Source organism: Nipponia nippon, unplaced genomic scaffold (assembly GCF_047370975.1).
Source record: "Nipponia nippon isolate SJK-2023a ecotype South Korea unplaced genomic scaffold, ASM4737097v1 scaffold_9, whole genome shotgun sequence".
Taxonomy (NCBI): Eukaryota; Metazoa; Chordata; class Aves; order Pelecaniformes; family Threskiornithidae; genus Nipponia; species Nipponia nippon.
In genome coordinates this window covers 18,957,098-18,970,238 of record NW_028262413.1, presented here as the reverse complement: position 1 = coordinate 18,970,238, position 13,141 = coordinate 18,957,098, and the positions used below count along the sequence as shown (strand labels likewise).

General features: G+C 39.3%; 1 protein-coding gene across 5 annotated transcripts in view; it reads left to right on the top strand.

The window, feature by feature from the left end:
- Window positions 1–13,141, top strand: part of LOC104008711 (6-phosphofructo-2-kinase/fructose-2,6-bisphosphatase 4) — a 37,575-nt gene that overhangs the window by 4,023 nt on the left and 20,411 nt on the right. For 4 of the 5 annotated variants that reach the window (XR_015701226.1, XM_087743199.1, XM_087743200.1 and 1 more), the window contains exons 2-5: window positions 4,619–4,735; window positions 8,394–8,490; window positions 10,922–10,988; window positions 12,200–12,274. Coding sequence is in view for 4 of the 5 variants with exons in the window: in XM_087743199.1 (XP_087599325.1) it covers window positions 4,619–4,735; window positions 8,394–8,490; window positions 10,922–10,988; window positions 12,200–12,274 (356 nt within the window). In the remaining variant the exon portion in view is untranslated. Of the gene's footprint in view, window positions 1–3,818; window positions 3,853–4,618; window positions 4,736–8,393; window positions 8,491–10,921; window positions 10,989–12,199; window positions 12,275–13,141 lie in introns of all 5 variants that reach the window. The other variant, XM_087743201.1, reaches the window with a different exon arrangement.

Below are 13,141 nucleotides of genomic sequence, written 5' to 3'. Positions count from 1 at the left end.
CCATTTTCCTTCACTGATTGGTATTTTGGACATTTTTTTTGTGTGTTTTTGTGTGTTCCCTGTAAGCGAGGGGATGCAACATAAATTTCTTTTTGATGCTGCTGTTTATAAACATGCAACTTACATGCATACATTACAAACATCTATTTTAAAGAAAAAAACTGAGTAAAGTCGTAGAGCGTCTTTAGTAAATGATGGCATACAACCCTATAAGTTTTGTTTTGCTGTTCTGAATGCGTATGTTCCTCTAGCAAAATTAGCGTTCATAGCACATCCACAGGTTGGGGCTGTCGGAAACCCTTTGGAGTTACATATGTGAAGTGGTATTAAAAAACGAGTTTGTTTTGTTGAGACCAGATTGTGTAGAGACCTTTCTGGAGGCAAACCAGACAATCCAGTGATAATGAATTGAGAGAATGCTGTGCTTAGGAATCTGCCTTGGCTCTGCAACTTGCAACTGTATAACTGCTTTTATGTTGCAAATTGTTTTTCATATAAAATGAATTACGGTGAGGTGCTGTGAAAAGGGAAATTGAGTGCTGGGAAAATATTTAACTAAAGAGGCTTTTTTATTCCAGGGGTTAGATATGTGTAACTTGTGTTTTGTTTGGTTTTTTTATCAGTCTACATCCTCATGTCAAAATTGCTTACGTTTCTTCAAAGGAAGGTGTAAGTCTTGAGACACTGACATAAGGCCCTACAGAGGGACGTGGACAGGCTGGATCGATGGGCCGAGGCCAGCTGTATGAGGTTCAACAAGGCTCAGTGCTGGGTCCTGCACTTGGGTCACAACAACCCCATGCAATGCTACAGGCTTGGGGAGGAGTGGCTGGAGAGCTGCCTGGTGGGAAAGGATCTGGGGGTGTTGGTCAACAGTCGGCTGAATATGAGCCAGCAGTGTGCTCAGGTGCCCAAGAGGGCCAATGGCATCCTGGCTTGTATCAGGAATAGTGTGGCCAGCAGGACCAGGGAGGTGATAGTGCCCCTGTACTCGGCACTGGTGAGGCTGCACCTGGAGTACTGTGTTCAGTTTTGGGCCCCTCACTACAAGAAGGACATTGAGGTGCTGGAGCTTGTCCAGAGAAGGGCAACAAAGCTGGTGATGGGTATAGAGAAGAGGTCATACGAGGAGTGGCTGAGGGAGCTGGGGTTGTTTAGTTTGGAGAAGAGGAGGCTGAGGGGAGACCTTATCGCTCTCTACAACTACCTGAAAGGAGGTTGTAGCAAGGTGGGGGTTGGTCTCTTCTCCCAAGTAACAAGTGACAGGACAAGAGGAAATGGCCTCAAGTTGTGCCAGGGGAGGTTTAGATTGGATATTTGGAAAAATTTCTTCGCTGAAAGGGTAGTCAGGCACTGGAAGAGGCTGCCCAGGGAAGTGGCTGAGTCCCCATCCCTGGAGGTATTTAAAAGACAGGTAGATGTGGTGCTTAGGGACATGGTTCAGTGGTGGACTTGGCAGTGCTAGGTTAATGGTTGGACTTGATGATCTTAAGGGTCTTTTCCAATCTAAACAATTCTATGATTTTAAATACTGTCATTGGAATGCACGTTCCTCCCCACTTGCAGTGATTATTGGCAACATTTTGTTGAGAAAGTTGTGGTTCAGTGAAAGAAATTATTTTTAACTTCTGGGTATTTGATACATCCTTAGAATTTTGCATTTTGGTTTAGTCTTGACTTTTTTACTGAACTAATGAGCAAAATTAAGCCTTGTTAATGATACAGGATTTTAAGGAAGAAAACAAAACCCTGTGTTTGCTGTGCTGAGTCTTAATGTGCGTTGTTGAAAATGCTACACTGAGGTACAAAAAAAATAGTTGCTTTGTGTCCTTTTGTTTTCAGTCCTGTCATTTAGCTGTTACCATCTGCTGTTTTGGCCACCAAATGTGCCTTTGACTTCTACCTCCGAATGCATCGGTGCGCTTGTCACAAAGTGCCACCTGCGTAAATGGTATTAGGCCACAACCACTGTTGGCCATCTAAACCAAAACACCAAACATTTTTAGTGTCCCGAATTTCAGATTGTGAACTGGCATCCTCTTGTTGAAGACAAGCACTAACGGGTGGTATATGCCAGAGCAGCATGTTCTGTGTAGTTCTGTGTAGGTGTTCACAGGACTACGGCATTATGTAAAAGCAGAGTATTTAAGATCGTTGGAATCAGGGGTATTCCTCCTTCTGGTGTACAGGGCATCCGTTTTACTGGCATCTGCTTTTAAAGAAGAAAAGCACTCTTGGGTCAGCCTGGCACCTAATCAGAATAGGATTGCAACTTGTTTGATTGGGATCCGCAGACAATTCGCTTGGTTTCTGCTGTATGATCGTACACTAAATAGCGGTGCACAGAGTGATCAGAATAACAGGTTAGGCATGCATGTCAAACTATGCATAGGGCTGTAATAAAGGCAAGTTTGCTAGTTTTTGTACATACTTTGAGGAAATTGGTGTGAAAATGCATGTGATGCCAGACTTACATGCTGACTGCTTGGCAGTGGGAGGAGATGTCCCTCTTGCATGTTGTTTGATCTGTTGCAAACCGATGTTGGCAGTAGGACTTAGCTTAGAGAGCAGTCGTCGGTGTAGTCTGTGAAGCAACCATTTAAGCGGGTTGCAGGTTTCTTCATGGTAACTTCCTAGCCCTTAGTTTTGCAAAATGGAGTTTTGCTCCAGTATAGGTTTATCATTACATTACCAAAAGACAAATGTTCTGTGAGAAGGCTAAATTTGTATGGTTCATGCTGGGGGGGGGGGGGGGGGGGGAATTGAGATGATCTAGGTATAATGTTGGTAAATTCTGTTCAGAATGGGTAGAAAAGCGTGTTTCGCTTAGCATGGGTTCCTTGCAGAGCAGGTGCAGCTGAGGCAGTGTACAGAGCCTTTCTGTACAGATCCTGGTTTGTCTTTGTTTTTACAACTCTTTATTTCACTGCTTACACTGGAAAATTATTTAAAGCTCAAGCTGGATGTTTCAGATGAAGAACCTTTCAAATTGGCTTTGAAGAACAGTGTCTTCTCCTAAAATTTCTAGGGGCTCAGGGATTTTTCTCATCTCAATACTTTATTTTATTGTCCTTAAAACCAAAAGCAAAGCTGTTAACCTTAGTAAGCGCTGTACTCTTTACACTTCATAGACTTTGTTTCTCCTGAGCCTGCTTTCCTCCTGTTGGAGTCGGGGTTCACAGGCCTGAACTTAGGACAAAGAGGAAAAGAGACAAGAAAATACTATCCTCCTTTTTTGTAGGCTTCTGCACAGAGGAGCTTGCTCTGAGAGCTTTTGTCAGTGTCCCGGAGACAAGGACATGTTTGGATGGATCTGTTTTGGTTTGCATTCAGTTCCCTATACCTTTCATTACATGGAGTAGTAGACTGTTTCATGGGTTTGAGATTAGGTGTGGTTTTGCCTGCTCTCTCTCGTGAAAAGTGGTTTATTTTTAATGCTTTTTTTTTTTTTTTTTTTCCTTTTCAATGTGCGTTCTAAGAAAGTGCATCTGTCTTTGCTAATCTGTTTGTTCTTTTTTGATGAGTTTACTGTGTGGAATATCCGTGCCAGACTCATGCAAGTGACTTTGTGGGATGGGACTTTGTCAGTCCAGGCTTTGGGAATCTTGGGCAACCACAGTGCTTGTACAACAGTTTAGTTATGCCTTACGGCGTAACACTGGGATTTAGTCTTTCGGAGAGAATTGACTCCTCTTCTGTCAAGGCACTGAGGAAACTGATGCACGTGTGGATTGTGTAGAAATTAATTCCCTTTGAAACTGAGGATGGAGGGAGATGGTGATATATTTGCGCCACTTTAATATCTTCTTTCTTTTTAGGCAGTTCCTTGTAGCTGTGATAGATTCATGGAAGGTATCCATAGTTTTGTGCCATTAAAATGTTCAAAAACTTGTCATTTGAAAGGAAATGCCTCAAGGTTTTCAGTTTATACATATAACTTTAACTTCCTACAGTGTTTTTTTTAAATTAAACACTCTGCCTTTGATTAAGAGTATTTCTGTATGTGTATCTGTATATCAGATTATTGTACTTGATTGTGTAGAATACTTGTGCTTTATTACTAGTAACCATTGAAGAACAGTCAAAATGAGCTCTGTTTCAAGGGAGGGTTTTGTGTTAATAATATTCAAAGGAGAAATAATAAATAGTGAGTACCACGTCATACTGTAATGTATTAAGCTGCATCTGTCATGCTGCTTTTGCTCAAAACCAAGAAAAGGTTGAGCAGTGTTGAGGCCTTGTCTTAAAGATTTAAAAATTATCTAAAAATTGTGTACACCTTGCTGTTTCCTTTCAATGCAAGCACTGAACTGAGTACATAGGGGCATAAGATGTCAGTGTCCTTTTTGTTTCTTGTCTTCTGCCTGTATACAACTCACGTGTCCAGTGTTGCAGTACCACTGACTTGCCCTTCCAAAATTCAACACAGCATAAGAAACCCGATTAGGTCCACCATACTCCTGAAGAAACTCCCTGAAATAGTGAGACACAGTGCATGAGCTGCTTGAATGGTCACTTCCTCAGAGAGCACATGGATTGTAGTTTTCCACCACAACACAACCCTTTGTTTTGTGGGAATGTTAATGGTAAATCCTAGTTTTCTGTTTCTCTGTTTCAGTATGTATGACCAATTGCCCGACTCTGATTGTCATGGTGGGTCTCCCAGCAAGAGGAAAAACCTACATCTCGAAGAAGCTGACACGCTATTTAAATTGGATTGGTGTGCCTACAAAAGGTGATGGATTTACTTTTGTTTACATCAGAAGGACAGGGCTGATGTTAGGTGTTCTATAAATTTAATTCCCAGTAATTTCATTGCCCAGTTTGCCTACTTAAAATGCTTCTGCTTTGTTAACTTATTTTTAAGCAATAGCACATACAGGCTCTCTGTTCTGTTTAGATGGTAATTAATCAAATTTCAGTGACTGTTCTTTTACCTTCTTGTTCTGCCAGGTGCCTAAATCAACTTTTTGCACTTGCCCCATAACACTTTGGTTCTTCAGCTGTCTTTTTTTTCTTTTTTTTTTTTTTTTCCTTTCTTTCTTTCTTTTCCTTCCGTTTTCTTTGTGTAGGTGAAAGGGAATCTCGTTTACAAGCGAAGATTGTAGTAAAAATCTTCTGGGTTAAAATTTTGACTTTTTTTTTTTTTTTCCTCTGTGAACTTTGTGCAATGTGTAATTCTCTGTGTAATACTTTAACTGCATTTGTGGAATGAGTTACAGCTCTTTGTCTGAATATTAAGAGCCCAAGGACCTGAAGCAGCCACTTGTTATCATTGTCTTAAGGACTTTATATGTGTGTTTTGGATGGGAAATGACAGCTCGGATTGGCCATGCCGAGGACCTGGCTGTCCTACCTCGTTCCTGAGCTGCTGTGGTATCTTGCGGGCCCAGATTGACAAGTAAAAAAGGCCTAAGTCCATAGGAGGTTCTGAGCAGCCGTCTCCCCTGCCTTCTCCTCTATCTCTGTAGAAGAAAAAGATACTTTTAGTGTTCTGTGATTCTGTGTCTGGTGCAGTAATGGTACCTTTATAGTTATGACTAGTTAATCATTAAAATAACATTAAACATATTTGATCATACTCAAGTGTAGACTTTTGGCTGGAAATTCAGAGATGTATTTCCTAGCAGCTCTAAGAAATCAAGATGAAGAGTTCTGGACTATATTTAAACTGCCTTTGGATTCTAGGGTATAGATTTTGGAGTTGGTGGTCTCTTAAGGTCTTAGAAACTCGTCTAATGTGTTTTTTTAGATGAGATGTTATGGAGGATACATTATATTGTTGGAGTATGAAAGTTTACAGGATTTAAATTATCACCTAAGTTTTGACTGTTTTCACACAGGATCATGCTTCTGATGAGCAGTATCAGATATTTAGGGACTTCAGTTTTATCCATTAGGTTGAAGCGGAATAACAATCTAAATGCATTAGCCTATATCCAAGCTGATAAAGTGTATAATATGCATGTATGTAGATCTGTTATGTATATATGTCATTGTGTTGAGTGTTCTACTATGTGAACTTTTCAAAAGCAGAAATTCAGTATTGGACAACAAACAAGATGCTGTCCACGTCTGGCTCATGCTTGGATGAATATATCTTGAATACAGTACAGTAGGTAGGGGTGGTCTGCTTCAGTTATAGGAAGAGTTTCATGGGCTGCTGTGAGCAGCACATCAGAAAATACATGTGCCTGTGCTCAATAAAAATAGTTACAACATTGCTGTCTAATTTTGTGTAAAGTTGCTCATATACAACATGAAGTTGCTATATGAGCTTCCATCCTAGGTTGCTGGTTATGGCTTGTCTTTGTTAGAAAGGGTGACTTGGGATTTTCTTGGAAGACCACAGACTCTTCCTGTTGTTTGTGTCATCAGTGCTGCAATTTTACTGAAGCTGAAATCAATTTAAAATACCTCACTGACTGAGGGAATAGATGATACGTTGCTTAATGCCTCCAGTTGATTGGGACTGAATCGATACATGAGAAGTATCGAGTAGCCCTAACAGCTGTTATCCTTTGGCTCTTAATGTCTTAAAATTAGTGTGTGTTTAATGTAGTAAGTGGTCTTATTCTCAGAGACAGATGGTTAAAATTATAAGGTTATGTAAACCAGAGAAAAAGATAAACGCCATCATTTCACCTAATGTACATCAGACAAACTGGAGAGTTCAAGAACAGAAGGTGGAAGTAAATAGCCCAGGGTTGATACAAGTTGAATCATTTCAGCCATCAGTTCTGTGTTTTGTTCCTTCCAAAATCCTCTGTCATTTAGAATGTGAAATGGTTAAAAATACAAAGGACTTTTGTCTGGGCTTTTTAAAGGAAATGAGGTCAATTAGGTGCCTGAATAGAATTGTGTTGCAGTGTGATTTTTAGATACTGAACTTTGGGAAGCTTTTTTGAATAGTTCTGGCTGTGTGGTAGTTGTGATACCAGTTAGCTTTGTGAAACTGTTCCCAGGGGTGGATGCTAATAATAGGGGCCAAAGATTGTCCCACTAGATAGCACTTTTTCCTTTGCTGTGCATGACTCTCTTGCACTAACTGTTACTTCTTAAGAAATTTATAATTTTTTTATTTTTAAAGTGCTATTGCCTGGCAACACTGGCCATCTGAACTTCTGGCATCTTCTGTTTTTCTTACAAGGAGCCACCTTTTCATGTAGCCGGTATGGCCAGTGCTCATTAAGACCACAAAAAATTACATCAACATTGTTGAATTAAAACAAAACTTGACTTTTGGGGGGAGATAAGCAGTATTTATTTCCTTATCCTCTGCCCCCCATCCCAACCGCAATCTATACAGCAGCTTACGGTTGAACTCTCTTATCCTATGTCTTTTTTTCTTAATTACAACTCAGAAATTGTCTATTACTTCTTTTCCTCTTTTCAGAAGTGAAGTCTGGTAAGTAGTTACACCTTGGCAGTGTCTCAAACAGAATACTTCGGTTTGATCTAATGTTACAAAAAATGCTTTGCAGTTCAGCAGAGAAAACCTATAGGTCAGAAACAAGTTAAACATTAATTGCACTTCAGAGACCTACTTTCAGAGCTGTCGAATGAAGTTTGTTAGGGTACAGTGTCATTGTCTGGTGTGTGGCAAAACAGAACTGCCTTGCCATAATCCCATATCTGATGTTGTGACATGTGTATGGCCATAGACCTTATAGACCTTTGCCCAGATAAGGAGTAGTTTTCTTTGGCCGCTGTTAAGAGACCACAGTAAGATTATGTTCAGTACTTATGCAGATTTTTTTTTATGTGTTTTTTTTTTTTAACAACTTAAGCATTTTTTAAAATGAATGGGGTTGTGAAATAGTATGTACTGATCCTTAAGGAATAGAAATATTTGAGCAGAGTTCTGAAAAAATGTTTCCACAATTTGAATTTTAAGTTTCATTTATCAAAAGCAAGATTGGTTAGTCCTATTTAGAACTCTTCCTTGCTTAAATAAGAGCTGAAAGTTTTGGGAGGTGCTGTCATAAAATTATTTCACTGCGTGTCTACACAGAAGAAAAAGCTAGATTATTAGTAGTCCTTTGTAGACTACTGAAATAGACTTTCAACCACCCCTGCAAAGGAGGAGAAGAATTTCTTTTTGTTGTTCAGGCAAACTGGCAGGCAGAGGCACAGCAATATGGTCAAGTGACTCCATTGAAGCTGCCTACAGCTCAAATGTTCTTTTGCCACTTCCATGATTATTTGTTGTTTTTGTATTTAAAAACAAACAAACCAACCCCCCAAAACACATGAAATAGGATGATATGTTGACTTTGTACATGATAAATTATGTTATCCTTGCAGGTAGTTTGGTTTCAAAGCTGTCATAACTTTTGTCCTTTTTATCTGAATACCGTTAGTTCCCACTAATACTGATTTCTTCTTGGCAGAATTTAATGTTGGTCAGTATCGTCGAGATTTGGTGAAAAAGTATAAATCTTTTGAATTCTTCCTGCCTGACAATGAAGAAGGCTTGAAAATCAGGAAGTAAGTTTTGAATGTGTTTGGCTACACAATGCTAATTGTATTAAAATGGTACCCCGTGTAATTTGCTCTTAAAGACTGCTTTAAGTTGCATTTTTGTATGCTCAAGACGACCCTTAAGAGACTGCAGTATGAAATGACAAGGAAAAGGAATTCTAGAGGTGGAAAAGTGATTTGTTTAGGCTGCTTAAAATTTGGGATATTTTTTTCTTGATTGCTTCATTTCAAGCATCAAAAATACAGAGAAGGTAAATACTTGATTCCTTTTCACCTTTCAGTAGGCTGTGACTGCTGTTATTCCTTCAGATATTCCAGGATATTTTCACTCAGAACGAAGCAGTTTTAACAAATAGTTATTATTTTTCTTTCCTTTTTGTAAGGTATCAGCTAATAGGTGTGGCTCTTTCTGCTGTCTAATTCCTAAAATGACATTTTAGAGCTTTAGTGTGGATCATAAAGAAGAAAAAAAACCCACATAACTGCTTTTCTTTTTGGTTTGCATACTGGAATTTTTTGCCTGGAGTGCTTTGAATGTATTTGTCATTATCCATTCAAACGAGTGGGAATGAAACACTATTATTCTCTCCCTGGGACGTCTTTTTGGCCACCATGGAGGTGCTTCGTGCAGTCGGTCAATGCACTGCCTTGAAAATTGCCATGTTTTGCTAATGCTATGCAACGCAAGGTGCAGCGTGAACACCCCTGCCCAGATGGAGCACTTGAGACTCCCCACTTGCTTGGGAAGAGTCTGTACTTTAATGTAGAGGAAAGACCTTTAGAAGAAAGAGAAGGTCAGAGGAAGAGGGAGCTGCCTCTTTCTTATATCAAATCGGAAAGTCTTTTGATTTTCTTGACCATTCATTGTCTTTTTTGTGTGTGTTCTGGAAAGCGTTGTAAGAGAACGCAGTATGAAATGAAAAGGAACAAATTTTAGAGGAATGGAAGTGCAATTTGTTTAGGCTACTTAAAATACAGAGTATTTTGTTCTTAATTGCTTCAGCTCAAGAATAAAAATTGTCTGGACTTTCCTACTGTCTGGACTTTCTTTTGTGGCCGTCCCTCTGCTTGTCCTCTCTCTCTTCCCTTTCCCCTTCAGCAGCAGTTGAGTATTGTTAAGTCAAAGAACAACAACTTGCCTAAGAACCTCTTTGGTCCCTTGGGACCAAAGGTACGAGGTGCATTAGCCTTGCAAGCCCCTACCTTTTGCTTAGAGGTAGAGCCAAACGTTTAATATGCCTCTCTGTCACGTGTTAGACAAAATGATGAAGAATATAATACGAAATGGGCTGTGTGAGCTAATGTGCCTAGTTAGCAGTGAGTAAAGAGTGTTTATATTTATTTCGTGAAGACTTGACTGATGAATCTCAGAGGTTCCTGACATCTATTAACCATGCCAATGTGGAAATACGGTCAGGATTGAAAAGCCTTTGTTTTTCTTTTAAGATAAGGCTGTGCATGCAGAATATGGTAAATGTAAGAGAAGAGTTACGCATTTCAGTCTGGAAGTCAAAACAGAGTAGTAATGCATAGAAAGGCTGTTGAAATGGACAGGTTTTTATGTTGGCACTGCAAAAAGACTGTACTTATTGGAAATAAATGGGGCTTTGTTCTACTAATGAGTAAATTGTGCACAGTGTTAATGTTGCCCTCCAGTATTATGCGTTAGATATCATAATGGACTTTGAAGATAATACTAATGCTGGGGAGGTAGGAAAGGTGCAAATGAATTTATTCTTTTTCAGATTGAACACAAGTGTAAAGTATGTAGGGGTGGGTTTTTCGGTATTTGTGTCCTCAACCGTCTCCAGTACTAATTATATTGGATTGGTGACTACAATGGGATGTTACTTTCACCTCCGTCCCTAATACTAGGTGCTAACTTTGTTTTACTCTCTGTATTAACAGATTTTTTTGACATAAGCAATTTTTACACAAGAGTTCAAAAACGAAGAAGTAGATTACTGAAAAATAGTTGTCTATCCACTTGAACTTAGGGCCACAAGATAAAAAGCCTTGAGTTGATTTATTTTTTCCCTCTTTTGAGAATCAAATGAAGAAGCAAATATCTATGAATAGGTAATTGGGACAAGAATACAGTTGCAGGTACGATTCAGTGATGTTACTTTATATCAGTGAAAGTTTATCCTGGTCAGCAAAGTTGATGGGTATTCTGTGATGATGTATAGTTGTATTGGTTGCACAGAGGAGCACTGGACTGGTCTTTTTTCAGGCAGATGGCCGTGACTACATTTCCTTAGTATAGTTTGGTTGACTTCAGTTGTTTTTTCCCATGCTTTGGGGGAGGGGCTGATTAAAAAATATGTGGTTTTGAGAGAGATCATGTAACATTTGCAGGGCACTTTGATCACGATGCACAAGTGCATTAATAAAATGACTTGAACTAGCATTTGAGTTTTACTCTTTCATTTTTAAGACAGTGTGCCTTAGCAGCGCTGAATGACGTCCGACAGTACCTCAGTGAAGAAAACGGGCATGTGGCTGTAAGTTTCTTGTTGAAGACACATTCATGAGATGCTTCCCTGCAAGACAGTGTGTGTCTGCTGGATAATATGCAGCCTGAATAATTCCAGTATCTCTTCAGTATATCAGATTTTTTTTTCTTTGGCAGTCGTATGTTAGATCTGCCTTGTTGCTGCAGTGAAAGGAGCACTTAAGTTCAGGGTGATGATGCCATATTGAGCAACCACCTTTGTGATTTGAGAGGTTAACTGAGGAGAGAGTAACACTAAGAAAAATGTCCCCCTTCTCTCCGCATTATGTAATATACTATTAAACACATCTGTTGTTTTGGTTGCACTTGGGTTTCTATTTGATAGTCTAGCGTTTCAAGTGAAAGGTAAAGACTTACTGAAAAAGCATCCCGGGTTTTGCTTGGTGGTTGTGTTACTGACATGAGAAATCTCTGAAGAGAGAAAGAGAAACTCAAAGTAAATTGCTGCATATCTGAGTATTTAATAATGGGATGCAAAACATCAGCTGTTCAACTAGTGATGTTGCATATTCACATTAGTTGGCATAGTGTTGTTTTTCTTAAGACTACTGACACAACTATGTGGTGTTTTCATTAACTAATCAGGGAAAACTATTAACGATAATTATAAGTTCTGCTGGGGACATGAGGTAAACTTTATACTTCGGCAAACTTCATACTTTGGTAGAACACTGGTGTGTTCAGAGCTAAACGTAAGTGCTTAGAAAAATGGCTGCATATATCTTGTAGTTCATGGGCAGGATTTACAAGTCCTGCAGATCTGCCCTTTAAAAGTTTTGCACTCACATTTTGATTAGCACATTGATTGCAGCATCTTTTTTGTGTAGTGTAAGTTCGCTAAAAGACTATGCATTAGTATTTAACGCTGCTACGGGCCAGGAGGAAGATTCTGTCCTGTAGTATGTGTTAGGCTTAAATTGTGGTTGCTTCTTCCAAATACAGTGTTCTGCTAGTAGTGCTTTCAAAATATTACTCTTCTTTAGTATTTAGAAAATCATGTGTGTAAAGTAGGAGTGTCTTTTGTTTTCCTGTTGAGTATGTTGAGGTAGCGGGGTAGAGGGAAGGGGAAGCGTTTTCATTGCTTTCCTTCACATTGAGGGACTTTGAACCCTCATTTTTGTTGTTACTAGCACAGTGCTTTTCACAGGCTATGATGCTTTTTTAATTCCTCTCTCTCTCTGCCCCTGTAATTATTCCTAGGTCTTTGATGCTACAAACACAACTCGAGAACGTAGAGAAACTATTTACAAATTTGGTGAAGAAAATGGATATAAGGTGAGTCAAAAGCAAAGGAGTTCTGAGCTAATGCCTGGACAAGGAAGGCAGTGATAGTTTTGCCTTTATCTGTACTCAGAGTTAAGTGCATTAGCATGAGCCACATCCTTCCTAGGTGTTTAGTCAATAGTGCATTTTGTGTTCTCAAGGATTGTTTGTGATTAAAAGTCACCCAGTCCTCATTTTTCTCATTTTTAATGTTTGTACTGTTTAGAGCTAATCTCTTTTATGCTGTGGCTTCAATTCTGTCATCCTGGACCTGTAGTTCTGAGTGTACTGTCAGCAAGAACTATTTAAAATACGGTTCTTAGTGCAGTTCAGATTTTTGCTGCAGAAACACATAGGGAATTCTGTGTTAGTTCTGTACAAACCAAAAACATTCTGTGGCTTTCTGCCTTCTGTCTGGGATTGTTTTGCATTTAGCTGTTCTCCAGTAATCCTTCATTTCTTCTAAACTTGGGTCGCCATAAACCTTTGAGACAGCAAAACACAAACAGCTTTTTAAGTGAGGCTACTCCATTAGTTGAAAGGCTTCTAAATTATTATTTCAGAAGCATTAGTTACTGTCTGTGTGGCTGAACTTGCATCCTCTGCATTTATTCTTCCTCTTCCATCCTAAATTTTTCTCAGTGCAAAATTTTTCCACTGATAAGCATTGTTGGGGAAAAGAGTATAGAGCATGATGGTTCAGGGAGTGGTAAGCCAACAATTTCTGATGAGAGGGTCTGGAGAAACCTTCTGAGTAAACAGAGAAGTTTAATGCATGGCTCTGTTAAAAAGGGGTTAGCATGGAAGCCGGCAACATGCTGCTTGTGTGTGTTAGTCTCCAGAGGCATTTTAATGCATCTTCCTTCTTCCTTCCTTCTG